Source organism: Saccopteryx leptura, chromosome 3 (genome assembly GCF_036850995.1).
Source record: "Saccopteryx leptura isolate mSacLep1 chromosome 3, mSacLep1_pri_phased_curated, whole genome shotgun sequence".
Lineage (NCBI taxonomy): Eukaryota > Metazoa > Chordata > Mammalia > Chiroptera > Emballonuridae > Saccopteryx > Saccopteryx leptura.
The window spans coordinates 364,850,541-364,867,144 of NC_089505.1; the positions used below are offsets into that span (position 1 = coordinate 364,850,541).

Genomic DNA, 16,604 nt, shown 5'->3' on the forward strand with positions numbered 1-16,604 from the left:
AAACAGAATTGATCGTGGCAAAGCATTTTGATGGACAGAAGACATTAGAAACCCAGTCACACTCCCAGAAGGAGGCTGGGAAATGCTGTCATGACCAGTGAAGCCAAGAATCTGCCCGAGAGTCTCGAGGAATGAATTCGCAATATGTCCGTGTATAATTGGCAACGGCCCTGGAGCTGGGAATGTGAATGAATGGCAAGAGCAAAGCTTCTCCAGCCTTAATTAAACATTGTGTTACTTCCAATTAACAAGGATCACCAATCAACCACACTTGGTTTAGCCAGCCCTGTCTTTCTCGCCGTATTTTGCGGCCACAGGAAGGCTGCTCGATCAGACACAGCATAATTACAAGGCTCTGGGGGAGAGGCGAGAACTCACACCCGGGTCCCCTCTCGTGTGGGCCAGCCGCAGGGAGAGCAACAAACACGTTCTCACTACATGATGGTGGTCCATTCACTCAGCAACCCTCCCCGTAAGTATCAGATCCCGCTTCCTGGGGTGGGAGCGCCAAGAGGCTTGGGGATGCTGGACAACTGGCCCAAGGTCCTGAAACAGGTTAGGGTTAGGGTTAGGGTAGTGTCAGCCCAGACTGCAGGTGCCGTCGGCTCCGAGGCCTGGGAGACAAGCCCAAAAGGAGAGGGGCCGCCTTTGCGAAAAGGGTTAATGCAGAGAAAGAGGTGAAGCATCTCACACTGTGGACCGTCTGATGGGCCGGGAATTTTCCATGCGGTCACCCACTGGTCCTCGAAGCAGCCCTACTTGGTTGTGACCATCCTTATTTTGTCGTTGGGGGAAACTTAAGGCTCGATACAAGTAAGGTCTTAACCTCCATGCCATGTGGATACCGGTTGACAGAAACACCCAGAATCCTTCCACCCATCTCTTTAGGCGTCTCGGAGCCCAAGGCCTGAGGACGATGGTGGAGGCATTCTTAGCTGGCCCTGTGCCTTGGGGAGGAGAGGAAGCCAAAGAGTTTTATAATATCAGCGGTAGATGGCTTACCTGTCTCCCTGAGCAGGATAAATGACTTCAAAGAACTTAAGCAGCCAGGAAGATTAACAGCTAAGTCAGAGCTGCGGGCTTTATATGAGTTCTTAGTGAAAGATACAGAGGGTGGGGGGTAGGCGGGGAAGGCTCCATGGCTTGCCTTACAATCCTCCCCGGGGAGGAAAAAATGGAATAATAATCCTGTGAAGAACTCAGGGCGGTGCAACGGGATCAACTGGGCTGGAGAAAAACTCCAGCGGGGGCGCCACGGGCTGAATAGAGTCGTGAGCAGACTGACAAAACAGCAGCCCAGCGTGGGCTGGGAGCTCGCTCTTGATGGTAATTATCTGCATTGAAGGCCCGGAGCAGGAGTGATGATTCCTCCGTCCTGTCGGAAAGGGCTGGGGCCAGCAGAGGCCCCGCCTGCCCCTTTCTGCAGGTGCCCAGAGCAGGGGACACAAGCCTGGCCCCCGCTGTCTAGTTTCATAAGGACTCAGATGGGTTTACGTTGTTAAATGGTAAAAACAAAAAACAAACCAACAAAAAACTGAAGACGAAAACGAAAGATCGGTGTTTCGTGACATGTAAAGATAATTTGAAATCCATGTTTCAATGTCTACAGATAAAGTGTTGGACCACTGCCACGCTCGCTCACTGGCCTACTGCCCAGGGCTGTTGGTGCCACCATGGCAGAGCCACGTGGTTGTGACAGAGACCCCCTGGCCCGCAGAACCTCGGTGCTGACTCTCAGGGCCCTCACGGTTTGCCAGCCCGCGGCCTCGGAGACCCTGCACCGGCAGCTTCCTTCCGCTTGGACCACCCAAGTTCAAGGTTGGTCTTGCCTGTCTGGGCCTCTGGAATTCTGGCTAACTTGTCACCTGCTACCACTCTTGGTGCCCTGAATGAATTCCCCTTATATCAGCCAGAAAGATCTTTTTTAAAAAAAACTTTGTTGAGGTGCCATTTCTATGCCATTAAATCCACCCATCTTACGTGTGCGATTTAATGACGTTTTAAAGTTGACAAGCTGCGGCACCCTCGCCACAGTCTCGCTTTAGACCGCTTTGCCGCCCAGTTAGAGTCTTTGCACCCACTTGCAGTTAACCCTCCCCCCACCCCAACCCCTCAGTCCACTCTTGTCTCTATAGATTTCTCCGTGACAGTAGTGCCCCAGACCCTCTGGAGCACAAACCAGCTCTTGTCACCCTCTCCTCAAAGCCTTGCAGTGACCTCCCTTCTAACAGTAAAAGCGATGTCCTTATCTTGGCCCCCAAGGCCCTTCATGACCTGACCCAGGTTACTTCTCTAATTTTATCTCTTCCTCCTCTTCTCTCTGCGAATTCCACCGGCTGAGGCTGACCCGCCCAGGCCCCTGAGGACACACTGCCGGGCATGTTTCCACAGTGGATGTGGCCGCAGGATACAGGGACAATTAAACTTTTCTCAGGGGAGACACCTTACCCGTCTTCAGCGTGGGGAAGCCACTGGTCCCAGGTCAACTGGATGCTCAAGCTCATTGTTGGAAACCGCCATTATTGGGAACAATAACTGTTTCCCAGGGGCCGCCTGGGCTGCAGGGCCATGAATGGGGTCGCTCCGCTTGTGCAGATGGGAAGGGATTTTCTCAGGGATATAACTTTTAGGCTCTTTCTCTGTCTGTGTACAGAGACTGGGGGCGGGTGAGTTTTGCTGGGAGAGGAATAAATGGTTGCAGAGTGGACACTCTTCTCAGAATTGCAAAGCCAGCCACGGGCCTTTGCGATGACAGCTATGGACCTTGGAGCCGGATCATGACCTTGTATCAGGAGAGCAGCCATGTCCTCCGGTTCCTATAAGCACGACAAGATGTCCTCCAGTTCCTATAAGCACTACAAGCACTGTTTTACCAGTGAATCACGCCATGGGCATCATGACCAGCCTGCCCAGTGCTGGCCAACTTCGTCCTTTAACTCAGAGAGTGAATTGGGGCAAGCTGGCCGGGCTGTTGTTTACCTTCGTGTATGTAGGGGTTTCCAGGAGGCTCAGGCACCAGGTGCTGATGGTCTCTGACCCGAATGCCCCCCCCCCCCCAGTTCACCTGCAATTGCACGACTGGACAGGTCACAGCACACCAATGGCTCCCCACCGCCACAGGTCTGGTCTCCACTGATGGGTGGGTGCCAAGGCAGGGGGTCATTAGTCAATGCAGCTGGTCCCGAGCTCAGCTGTGGCTTTGCTTGTCCGGCTTTGCTGCTTTTCTGGGCTTGGAACTGAAACACAGCTGAGGCCTAGATGTTTGATGTGGGTAAGAACCTCATTGTCCTGCGGGCTTCATGCATAAGGGCTGTGTTCTGGCCCCCTTGTTCGTTCCCCTTTAAGGGGGCCTAACCTGCATGCAACAGGCCACGGGAGAGAAGGGTAGGGAAGAGGCCGAAACACACGAGCAGCGGTATGAGAGGTCAGGGAGCGAGCAGCGGTGTGAGCGGTCAGGGAGCGAGCAGCGGTACGAGAGGTCAGGGAGCAGCGGTACGAGAGGTCAGGGAGCAGCGGTACGAGAGGTCAGGGACTGAGCAGCGGTATGAGAGGTCAGGGAGCCTAAGCCACATGACCAGCGAGGTACTAGGGGAGGAGAGGTTTCCCTGGGGCGAGGTCCTTGTTTTCCCAGGTTGGCCCATTGCTAGGCGCCCAGGGCTTTCTGCCGTGGTGGCCTTCCGTACCTGGCTTTTTGTCCTTGCTCTGCTCAGGTCTGACTGCTTGCCACAGGCTCCTTGGAGCTTGCATGGCTGTTGCACAGAAAATGCTGACAGGGGAAGGCATTCAAAGCCCAGGAGCCACCCTCAACCCAAGAGGAGCAGGAGTGAGCAGATGGGTGTCCCAGACCCTGCCCCTAGGCGGAACAATTCTGGGTGCCTGTCCGTGGTTCGCAGCAGGTTCCTGTTGCACTGAGCCCGGTCACCACACGGATCAGCTCATTCTTCACTGGCTTTCCCCCACTCCCTGCCCCCACTCTCCTGGCTGTCTCGGTTGTGTTTCCTGAGATCATTTTCCGGATAACCTGTCTGCACCCACCATCTCATCTCTATCCCTGCGGCACCCCAATGGAGGCAGGTTGGCCTGTGGGCGCAGGACCGCGTCAAAAGCTGTCGCTCGCCAGACACTTTCTGTGTGCTGGACCCTTAGTTCCCTCCCCGCTCACATCAATCCAGATCGTGACCTTCAGGGGCAGAGAGCCTTCTCTGTGCTTTACAGACGATAAGTTAAGGCACAAACATGTTAGGGAACTCTCCGAGGCTCCACACTCTTAACTCCCTTTCCCACGAGAGAAAGCATCCCTTCCTGTCACACGGACAACGGGGAGGTAACCTGGCTGGAGCCTTCCTCATTTCCTCCCCGTTGACTCTCCGTCTCTCTGAGTCACCCTTTCTGTCTGCCTCCCACGTGGCTTAGGGGGGTACGGGAGCTTCTCCAAAGGAGTTCACGCGAGGCTCAGGGCCAGGAGGCCTTGGGTTCTGTCTGTGACTCTTGCACTTATTAGTTAGTGTCTGACGTTGGGCAGGTGGGTCTCTTTATGTTTCTGGGGCTCAATGTCCTCATCTATCAAGTGGGAGTAATAAAGTCTTAAAACTGGAATAATGGGGTAACATTTTACTAAATTCTATGCCCACAGCCTGTGCAGCGGCTGCTCCCGAGGGAATGCTCTATCCACATGGCGCACACTTCCTGGCCAGGAGCCTCCCTTTTGCATTCAATTCACTTCTTCCTCCGGGTCTTTACCTCATCAAGGATGTTTCCCCTCCTGTCTAGTCTCTCCCTCCCAACTGCTTCTTTCCTTGCGTCTCACAAGGGGACTCACATCTCCCTTATCGGCAACCAATGACAAACCGTCTTTCCTTGTCACCCGTCACCATCGAAGCAAATAACATTCTGCCACCTCCTCATTGAAATGTCTATTTATTAATAAGTGGTGTGGTATTCACTTGTTTTAAGAGAGAGAACATAAAAAAATCAGGTAAGAATTATTTGCATAATATATATGGAAATCCACCTCTTCAAGTTGTTCAAATATTGGACAGATCCAGAATAGAAAGTACACATACAGTTTAAAAATTACAGGAAACGATATTATAAAGAGCACTAAAGGCCACTTGTGGAAGAGTCAGTCGTGTTCCCGTGAAAGCCAGAAGGTGAAGGAAGCCGGCGCGTCGTGTGGAGGCGGAGTCAGAGAGCAAAGGCACCAGAACTCTATGCCGTTAAGGGGGTTAAAACAATACAATCCAAAATCAAACATAGTGGCTGCATGTTTTCCATCTCTGCTGCATTAGAAAGAGAAAAAAGAAAGCGGATAACCATATTCCGCCCAAAGCAACATACAGAGCGTTTTTCTCATTGGAACAGGGAATGATTGACGGGTCTGATGGAGGCGGTCCACCTCTCTATTGGTTTTCAAGATGGCGCAGATCCTGCCTCATGTCCCTGGCAACAAAATCTCTGATGCTTGACATAATGGCTCCACGAATCTTAGACCTTGGCCTCCCACCTGGACTCCCCCTCCCTTGAAAAAGTATTCAGAGGGGAAAGAAGGGACCCGTTAACCAGACCAGGTTGGCTTCCACTGGGAACACGGATCTTTCCGCCACTGGGAAAGAGAGACACAACGGTTCTGAGCCTATGGCCTCTCAGTGTTTTCGAACCTATCTCTGCAGGAGTTCAAAGACCTGGAATAAAGGTACAGTCTAGAAACACAAAAGACCAGAGCCAGGAGGGACATTTGAACTCGTTTGGTTAAAACAATGACAGGAGATCCTTGGGGGCCGAGAACAAGGGGTGCTTATGGGATTATCTGCAGCCACGCCAAGCTCCGAGAGCTCCTGGATTTCAACATGACTCAGATGAATAATTGATGTGGCATTATTTCCTGCCACCGACAGCTGGATTGTGAAACCACTCAAAAGAGCAGACGGGGCCTGCTGAATAGCCAAGTGGAGCAGCTGACGCGGGAAGCACGCTTTTCTCCAGGGAGGCAATGGGTCTGTGAACACTTTACCGTCAAGCTGACTGGGCAGAGGAGGGCTAGGCGTGGTAAAGGACCACAGGGCACGATGTAGGAGGCTGTCCAGTGACCTGGGAGACTGGGTCAGGGGGGAATGGGCTTTGGAGGTCCATGGGCTTTGGTTAGGATCTTAGATTTACTCTTAAAAATGAGTGAGCTCTGGCAAGGTGTTCCCTCTTCACTTCAGTTTCCTCATCTGTAAGACGGAGAACTCAGAGAGAGAGCTAGGGCCAGCATCGCTCCTCTCTCCTGGCCTCCATCCTGTGGGCCAGGGAGGCGAATGCAGCACTGAAGGAAAACGTGCTCAGTTTTCATTCCTCTTAGGCATCAACTTTTCATTCATTGGACAAGTCTAGGAAGAATGACAAATATCAATATATCCCTAAGCTCTGGGCTAGGTTTTCGGCTGCTTAATTATAAGTCACACTCAGGTTATTTGTATATAGAGTTCATTTGGACTTACCTTCCCCTGAAAGTTGTTTTAACCCCAGAACAAGTGCTAGACTTAGGGGGCAGACCGGCTCCGAAGTCAGCAGGTCCACTGTCGCTGTCTGCGAACTTGCCCACAGTTCTCTCTAGGTCTCAGGTGCTTTGGGCTCAGTCTGATTCAGAACTGACCTTCCTACTACGGGAGTTGACAAGGGGTGCCGGGAAGCCAGCCGGGCTCTGGCCAGTCTGTCCCAAGAGTCGCCAAAGTGGAAATGACTATGGAAATCCGCTAGGAAATTACTTCCTAATTTCTTAGTTACACAAAGAACTTAGTGCACTTGAATCCTGTTTGCTTCTTTGTAGCCTTTGGTGACAACTCTAGAGGACCCGGTTGTGACTTGGCCGCAATGGGTCCTCTCTGGAACAAAGGGGGAGGAACCGGGCTGGGCTCAAGTGATCCCGGCACAGAGGACACCTTCAGTGGAACTGGCAAGTTGGGGTCACACGTATCCCAAGAGAAATCTTATCCTATATCTTAAAATCAAACCCATAACCTTTTTTTTATTTGTAAGGAGAAGTCCCGTTAAATTGGCTTATCAATGAGGATACAATCTGAGGCATGATTCTGGAGCTTAACGAGTCCAAGGAATGGGCCAAAGAGCTAACCCAGTCCAGGGCTGGCAGAACAAGGAGGGCCCAACATGGAAGAGGTCAGAGGCGTGGAGGGAAGGGGAAGGAGGACTACGGTCACCTTTCAAGCGCCAGATCATCAATTATATTCCAGAGGAGTCCAAAAGAGGAAGTCCCACGAAGTGTGTCTCGTTTGGCAGTTTCTGGAGGAGTGGCCAGGAAGTTGTCCTTCACTTCCGGGGCTCAACGGCAATATTCGGTTCCGTTATTTTACTTTTAGCTTTTGATCTCCAACAACTGGACCAGGAGTTTGGAGACGTGGGCTCTCTACTTAACTCTGCTTCAGGGCGATCAAGGTCTCCTCTTGTTCTGAGCATCTAAACATCTATGAATTTATATCTCCCTATATTTATGCTAGGGATTTAGAGAGGAGGAGGAAGCTGATTTTTTTTTTTTTTTCAAGAACCTTCCCAGGTACTCTAGAACTTTCTTCTTGGACAGCTTATCTGGAGCTATAAAGCACACATCATTAAACTCAAACTCTTAAGTCCCAATTCAATCCACTCTGTATATCCTGGGCTGATGGGGTCATTATCATTTTCGATGCAAAATGTTTGCTCTCAATTTCTTCCACGTTCAGTCTCCCAGTGATTCCAAGCTAAGAAGCATTCCTGTCTGTAGGGAGTTGTCTTCAGGGATGAAGCCAGACGCTTGTCGTTCTTGGTAGACAGTTTGAAGGGACTGCCGATCTTTGAGGCGACCAAATTCTTAGGTTTTTGATGGCCAGAATTGTGGTTTTCTTAGTTCTGAATGCCAAGTGCATTGCCTAGTGCCTAGCAGACAACTTAGTAAATCTTGTAAATAAATAAATATTTTTTTATTAACACTGTCGTTACAATGGCATCGAACTATGAAAATGGTTTTGGCAAATTATGAGTAGATCCTGCTATATTAGGATTTTCTATAAGTAATTATTCCTTTAACTTACAGCATTCAGGAACTGCCTTGTATGAAATAGGCAAATCTTAATGCAAAACTGTTGATTAAGTAGCTAATTTTGAACTATAGTATACTTTGGGGTTTTCTAGATATGTTTTTATGAAAACTAGAGCTTCTTAATATCAATGTCATGTTGAATAAGTCTAAGCTCTGTTTCCAGAAAAGGTATGGTATAGTTAGCGAACAGAACTTTTTCAGTTTGGTGGGGTCTTTTTTTCCCTCTCACAATTAGAAATAAATTTGTTTTTTCTTGGGTGCTGGTAGTGGATAGTCAGAACTTACGCTTGATCTCAAGTACTTTCTTCTCAGCCCAATAAAACCACCTTTCACCTAACATTTGGGAAGTAGATTTATCTTACTCATTTTGATCCTGCTAAAACACGACCCCTTAAAGTGTTCTCCATCATGTTGTGACACATGAGACTAAAGACATATAATGAGATCATAGTTCGATGTGAGAAAGATCACTCCTAGTTTTTATGATGGGATTAATTTGTCACTACCTCACGGGATTCTGCCCAAAGTGCAATTTCCTGGGCAAGCTTCAAAGCCATCGGTACATCTGAAGTAGCATAATCTTCACGTTGTGAGCCAACTTGGTTGGATTATTCCATCATGCTGTCCTTTTGTCTGACAAAAAGATCTCTGTGGAAGCACACGCTTTCTCCATGTAACTTATGTTCAACCCTTGGCCTTGAATTTTGGCTTCATCAATGGCCATGTTGATGATGTTGTCTAAGTGTAGGCAATGTGAGAAGGTTTGGTTTGCTTTTTCTGGAATCTAGATATTTTAAAGGGGATATTAAAAATATAACATACCAGAAGATTATTTTTCTCTTATTTTCTTAGATGGGAAAAGACAGGTCTTAAGAGTCTTATCATTTATTCATTCATGAAAAAGGTATTTGGTCTTTGCACGGATAATGACAACATCCCCATGTTGCAGGTATAATAATAAGAAATACAAACCCGCCTATGGTTTGGGAAACTGTACAAGCTCCAATGCTTGGTAGGTTATGAAAAGAACTAAAGGTAGTCCTTCCTCTAACTTTGGGTCCCTGGTAGCTATTGTTAGCTGAGAACACCACTGAGCTCCTGGAAAAATGCATCTATTTGTAAGATATTAAGGCTAGTTGGTTCTGCAAGCATATTAGTTAAGTCAGGAAAAATAACTGGTGCCTATGTGGAATGTTTGATTCATTCTGCACTTTTTTGTTATTAACGTTTCAAATAACGCTTGTATTATATATAACGGAGAACACAGTAACACGTTAGGTGGCAGGTGGCTCCATCATTTCCGGTGAAAGACTCCCGGCAGGTCAGAATGAAGAACCGAGCCCTAAGGACGGGACACAGGGTTTCTCGGGTCCTCAACTCCAGTGGCACTTGCCCTCCATGTTGAAGGGAGCCAAGAGGAGGACCAAATAATCTGTGCCCTTGAGGTTACTGGAAGGTCAAATGGCAAGACACAGAGGAGAGGGTTTCATGTCTGATGTGTGCGATCATTCTTATATATTTTCCACCTCAGACTTCAGGGGCAACACCCATCCATCCATAAGACTCTCCATGCAAACCAGCCTTTCTGCCTCTCACCATGCCTGCCGTTGGCCAGGGACTCCAGGCTTTGCTTTGTAAACTCTTCACGTCAGGGACCAACCCTTCACCATCACTGTGTCCTAGCCTCTTGTATACTAACCACCTGTGGATGTGTGGGGTGACGGAAACTAAACTTTGAGGAGGTGGTGCCTCTCTCCAACAGAATGTAGGTAAAGATGAAACCATCAACCAGATGTCTGCCACAACTACGGTGGCTCTTGACAAAACCGGCAGGGAGAACATTGGTGGCACTGATATGCAGACATTTGTCTGGGTCATTTCAATCACCATGGCGGCCATCCACACCTTAGATGTGTGAAAAGGGTAAGACAGTAATACTGCAGAAGTCATTTAGCTAATTCTGCCCAAACCTAACGGAAACTTTGCCCATCAAAGTGTTTCAGGGAGTAGCAGCATTCATAAGAGGCCAGAGTATCAAGCTTGTGCTTGACAGTAATACTTATCCGGGTGAGCTGTGTTCTCCGGGCCGTGTGCTTATACTCCAACTGGTCTTATGGTTACATGTGGTTTAAAAAACCTGGAGTAAAAATGAATGATTCTGGAAATTGTGCCCATTTGCATACTCATAAACATTGTTACTTGCTCGTGTCATTTTTCTTTTTTTCTGGATCCAAACTACAATTCATCAGTAAACATATTTTGCAAATAAAAGCAGAGAATTCCCTCCCTCTGGGATACATTGTATCACAGGTGCTTTTCATACAACCTATCCTACAGGTATCTTGGCACAATTTCTGGGTCCCCCTGCACAAAGGGCTGAGTAGTGTGGTCAGAGGGGACAGGTAATGGAGGGAGTCAGCTGACTGGGCTGCAAGTCTCAGCTGTCCAGGACACAACGGAGTGACCCTGGGCATGTCACTTGACCTGAGCCAGAGGGCTCTCAGTTTTACTAAGAGGGATGTGGACCAGATAATCCCTGTGCCGTTGGCTCCAATTACTATCTGAGGTGGGTATTTTGTATACGTATCCTGGGGAGAGACATGAGTTGGAACCCCATTTTCAAGGCACTGATCTCAGCTGCTGCACGGACGGGCAACCCACTCCTGATAAATTTCACAGTCTTTGGCTAAATGAATTGGGAACTTTTAAAATTTGTGTGTGTGTGTGTGTTTTCTCCCTGCCAACTCATAACTCATTCGAAATGCTACATCAGAATGACCACCACTCTTTACAGATGAGGAAACTGAGGCATGACGCCAGACAATGGCAGACCAAGTGAGGTCCTTCTGTGGGCTTTTAGAAGGTTTTGCCGCCAGTTTTTGCCTCAATAGAGTAATTTCTAAGGGTGCTGTTTCTGGAGATGTGAGACTTTCCTGACATTGTCACCTGGGAGGCAACCTCACGGGTCTGCACTGTGTTTCTGTCGAGAACGTGATTTGCTTTGCAGAACAGGTCATCAACCATCGGCATGCTTCACAGAAAGGGGCCGGCGATCCCAGAAAATAACTGAAAATGACTTCCCAGCTTACCAAACCCAAACCCAAACCAGCCAACCAAACGGGACACCTTGAACGGCTCGTCATCGGTGTCTCCCTGTTCTGGTCCAATCACGAGTAAAAGTAAGAACAGCAGATAAGTGTGTATCTTAGAAAGAGGTTAGCGGTACCACTTATATAGTGTCAAGTCATGCAAACCATGCTTAAGAGGAAGCGGCTTCACTGCGGTGACGTGGGAGGACAAGGCCATGACAAGCCCCTGCCGGGTGGGGGGCCGTCACGCACGCATGCACGCGTTTGATGCAGCACTGGTGGTCTCACTGGTCAGTGTCGGGTGTGAGAGCAAGTACGCTATACAGAGTCTGTCTACATTACAAGGAGTCTGCCCACGGCCCCCTTTAAATGGGCTTGTTGGCAGGGGTCCATATGGAATCAGAAATCCCGTCCCCCGTGGACGACAGAGGCATGGAGCCGCTGGGGGTGAAGGGGTCCGTGTCCGTGTCTGTCTCACCCTCGGCGAGGTAGCGCTTCTCCCGCATCCAGCTCGAGGCCCCGTTCGGGCCAAACACGTCGTCTCTGTCCTGGGAGATGCTGAAGCCACTCGGAGACCGTTCCAGCTCCTCGTGGTTGACCGACATCAGGGACAGGGGTGTGTCGCTGTCCCTCGTGAGGCTGCGCCTCTGCCGGGGGGAGACCCGGTCCAAGTGGGGGCCGTGCAGGTCAGCTGGGGACTGGTGGCTCCCCCGGGAGTCGAAGAGAGTCAAGATGGGCAGGACGGTGGGCCTCTCCATGTAGGCTGCTGTCGAGCAGGGCAGGGTGGCTTGCGCCCTTCCAGAACCGGGTCCCCCTCGGGGCAGGCTCACCGGGTCGTGGGCAAAGAACCCGTAGGGGCCCGCCTTGTCGACAGGCACCTGGTGGAAGCTGTAGGGGGCCTCGGGGGGGCCTGTCTCAGAGAAGTTGCAAATGATGGTTTTCAAGGCAGAATCCTTGTTGTCCCCTGTCTTGTCCGCCTCAGCCAGTAAGGTGGTGCCCTCGGTCGGGCCGTACTCGGCAACGTGCACCTGCAGCCGCTCCATGTGCTGCATGTGCATGTCCACGAGGAAGTCCAGCTTCTTCCCCATGTCCTGGACCTGCAAGAAACAAGGGGGCGGGAGTCACAGCTTTCTGGGGCGGGGGCAGGGTGCTTGGCACGGGCTGGGAAGAAATATGGCAGCATTCCCATCTCAGGAAGGAATGGGCTTCCTGCAAGTCCTGCTACTCACAACACCTAATTATTCCATGCCTCCTAATGTCGAGCCCTGTGCAGGTATTAGTGCAAACCCAGGAACAATGTAGGCAACCTGAGCAAAGGCAGGAAGCGGAGCGAGAGAGAGAGAGAGAGAGAGAGAGAGAGAGAGAGAGTCCCAGGACGAGTTTTGCAGGCCTGCTTTGTTCCCCGAGAAGGTGGCCTTGCAGCTGTGTGCGTTCGGCAGCAAGAGTCCTTGGTTTGCAAACGTTCCCTTAGACAGAAGCACGTGCGTGGTTAGTGTCTGCTGCTCCCATGTGGTGATGTAAGCCCCCAAAGATGGAGGGCAGTGGTTAGCAAGGATGGAGCTTCTCAGAAATGGAGACCCTGCCTAGGGGCGTTGGGGGCTGGGGCGAGCAACCCTGAGATACACCGCGTCTGCTCCTACCTGCCAAACTGGGAATTCATTTCATCTTCGTGAGCACGTGTGCATGTGTGTATGTGCCTGTGCCTGTGCGTGCGTGTGTGTGTGTGTGTGTGTGTGTGTGAGAGAGAGAGAGAGAGAGAGAGATGCTTGCTCCCACACAGGTCATACTCACCAGCAAGCACTGCAAGCAGGTATACCACCCCCTCTAACAGAGGACGATACAAAGTGCATAACTAGGTAATGGCTGAGACTGTATCGGAGCCTTGAGAGTAATGAGTACGTATGCACACAGCAGTTTGTGAGCATCTTGACTCTGCATCACCCACTTTAAAGACATAACCTTATTTAGTTGTTCACCACAACCCTGTGAAGTGAATACTATTATCACCTCCAGTTTGCAGGTGAGGAAACAGAGGCAGTGACAGACAAAGTAACTTGTCAGAAGTCACAGAGCTGGTGAACAGAAGAGCTGAGATTTAAAAAATATATATAACCGGTATTTGTGAATTAAAATTTAAAAATGAAATATGATATTCTTGATAGACCAGGAAAGAATAATGACTGACTTGGACTCCCGCCTCCCCTGCACCGATCCAATTTCGGGCTATGAATAAAAGAAAAGGACAGACAGGAATCCTAACGGACACTGACGGTGCCACCTACCCAGTGTAAAGTCAGGCGCACTCGGCTGAGGGAGGTGGGGATGGGGGAGCAGGGGACACTGTGAGGCACACGGGAATGGTAGTTACTGGTTGTTCAGTGCCCGCCGTACGCCAGCTACGACGCTCGGTCATTTACATGTATCAGCTCATTTCATATCACAGCCACCTTAGGAAGTATTAAAATCCCCATTTTATAGACAGGCTACTGAGGCCCAGCCGGTACGAGCCCCGTCAGCGACTGAGTTTTTCCACATTCTTTTATGGAATGGCAGATAATTCACATATGTCACTGACCTACAGGAGAAAGTGGCATTTGGAAATAAGTTTTATATACTGGTTTTTTGGTGAGGGCAAGGAAAGACCTACCTACCTGTCTCTCGACTTTCACAAACTTCCCCATCATGCTCTGGTCTTCGGTTTCTGATGTGGATGCTCTGGCTACATACGGTTCGTTCCTAGGAAAGAGCCGACAGCCCTGTGAGGTGGGTACGCCAGCCCTGTCTTCGCTCTGCCTGGCCAGCAGCACGGCAGGCGTGGTCCCTGGAGCCATCATTCCCAGGCTCGTCCTCACGCAGCCTGGAAGAGGCCACCCAGTTCTAGAGGCACGTGTGCCCAGAGTGTGCGGTTCCTGAAATGAATTCCTTTGCTTGGGTCTCAGACGACCGGTTAGGAGTGTCTACCTCAGTGTGCCTGGGGTGGGGCACGGGGAAGGGGGGATCTCATCTCTGGAGGAGTGTCTACCTCAGTGTGCCTGGGGTGGGGCACGGGGAAGGGGGGTCTACCTCAGTGTGCCTGGGGTGGGGCACGGGGAAGGGGGGTCTCATCTCTGGAGGAGTGTCCACCTCAGTGTGCCTGGGGTGGGGCACGGGGAAGGGGGGTCTCATCTCTGGAGGAGTGTCCACCTCAGTGTGCCTGGGGTGGGGCACGGGGAAGGGGGGTCTCATCTCTGGAGGAGTGTCCACCTCAGTGTGCCTGGGGTGGGGCACGGGGAAGGGGGTGTCTACCTCAGTGTGCCTGGGGTGGGGCACGGGGAAGGGGGGGTCTCATCTCTGGAGGAGTGTCCACCTCAGTGTGCCTGGGGTGGGGCACGGGGAAGGGGGGGTCTCATCTCTGGAGGAGTGTCCACCTCAGTGTGCCTGGGGTGGGGCACGGGGAAGGGGGGTCTACCTCAGTGTGCCTGGGGTGGGGCACGGGGAAGGGGGGTCTACCTCAGTGTGCCTGGGGTGGGGCACGGGGAAGGGGGGTCTACCTCAGTGTGCCTGGGGTGGGGCACGGGGAAGGGGGGTCTCATCTCTGGAGGAGTGTCTACCTCAGTGTGCCTGGGGTGGGGCACGGGGAAGGGGGGGGTCTCATCTCTGGAGGAGTGTCCACCTCAGTGTGCCTGGGGTGGGGCACGGGGAAGGGGGGGTCTCATCTCTGGAGGAGTGTCCACCTCAGTGTGCCTGGGGTGGGGCACGGGGAAGGGGGGTCTCATCTCTGGAGGAGTGTCTACCTCAGTGTGCCTGGGGTGGGGCACGGGGAAGGGGGGGTCTACCTCAGTGTGCCTGGGGTGGGGCACGGGGAAGGGGGGGTCTACCTCAGTGTGCCTGGGGTGGGGCACGGGGAAGGGGGGGTCTCATCTCTGGAGGAGTGTCCACCTCAGTGTGCCTGGGGTGGGGCACGGGGAAGGGGGGTCTCATCTCTGGAGGAGTGTCCACCTCAGTGTGCCTGGGGTGGGGCACGGGGAAGGGAGTGTCCACCTCAGTGTGCCTGGGGTGGGGCACGGGGAAGGGGGGGTCTCATCTCTGGAGGAGTGTCCACCTCAGTGTGCCTGGGGTGGGGCACGGGGAAGGGGGGTCTACCTCAGTGTGCCTGGGGTGGGGCACGGGGAAGGGGGGTCTACCTCAGTGTGCCTGGGGTGGGGCACGGGGAAGGGGGGTCTACCTCAGTGTGCCTGGGGTGGGGCACGGGGAAGGGGGGTCTCATCTCTGGAGGAGTGTCCACCTCAGTGTGCCTGGGGTGGGGCACGGGGAAGGGGGGGTCTCATCTCTGGAGCCCGGTACCGTGGGGACGGGGTCAGTGTTTCATCAGTCCCATTTCATCAAGAGTGGAAAACAGACGCTGATCTAGAAAACGGCGTGGAGGGGACGCTGGTGGGAACGGGACTGAGCCGGGTGCTCTCCGGTGACGCACGGGGAATAGCCGCCCACGTGCCGGCTCGTCTCGGGGCTGCTGCGGTCCACGGAGGAGCAGCTGCAGGGGAGCCACACTCGTGCTCCAAACCTCTGACGCAAACCGCTCCCTAGGGAGCTGATGCCCCCCCCCCCCCAGGCTGCTGGCTCCTGCTGGGCCCGTCTGTCCCATGGTGAGCAGTCCCGAAGTAAAGCACATGTTAAAACCCGGTGGCTGGCCCGCGGGCTTCACCCGGCCCCCCAGGGTTTTTCTTATCCTGCACGGGGTTTTAAAACCTTCGAGCCACCTCAAACACGGGATCTCAGAAAACGTGGATCATGGGCTTCTGAAAAACAGACTATCTGGAAACAGGGGAGCTTCATTTCTAAAATTAACAACAACAGAACAGAGTGACAGTTTCCTCCTTCTGACGGGGCACGTGCCCCCTAGGGGTGCCCACAGTCTACCAGTTCCTGTCCTATCCCCAAGACTGACGCCGAAGAGCCGAAGTCTTTATCATCATGGTTACGCTCTCGCTTTCTTTATATCAAGGAGCCGTATGATTACCGGGTGCCTAGTATTTCTCATGCTTTACTCCCTCACCCATTCATGCTGTCTGCCTTGACGCCACTTGGGAATAAAGACGTGTAAATTCAATGAACATGGTAGCCAAGACGAGGAAACAACCTACGCGCCCTTCGATGGATGACCACGTCAAGGCACCTATGTACAATGGAACACTGCTCAGCTACACAAAAGGATGAAATACTGCCCTCTGTGACAACATGGTCTGCAGAGCATCACGCTAAGCAAAACCAGGACCAGGACTACACGAGGTCACTCATACTGGACTATAAAACAGAAAGCGACAACTAAACAGACACAGACAACAGAGTGGTGGCTACCAGAGGGGAAGGAGGGTGGGGGGAGAAGGAGAGAGGGAAGGGGGTCAAACTGATGGTGATGGAGGGAGACTAGACGTGGGGTGGCGAGCACACAATGCACTTTACAA

At 51.8% G+C, this 16,604-nt stretch overlaps 1 protein-coding gene across 1 annotated transcript in view; it reads right to left on the reverse strand.

Moving 5' to 3' along the window:
* Positions 1–8,940: 8,940 nt before the first annotated feature.
* KCNQ3 (potassium voltage-gated channel subfamily Q member 3) overlaps positions 8,941–16,604 on the reverse strand; it is a 218,787-nt gene continuing 211,123 nt past the window's right edge. Inside the window, exons 14-15 of the mRNA XM_066379540.1 lie at positions 13,812–13,896; positions 8,941–12,257 (exon numbers count right to left, since the gene is read on the reverse strand). Of these exons, the coding sequence (XP_066235637.1) occupies positions 11,526–12,257; positions 13,812–13,896 (817 nt within the window). The 3' untranslated portion in view covers positions 8,941–11,525. The remainder of the gene's footprint in view (positions 12,258–13,811; positions 13,897–16,604) is intronic.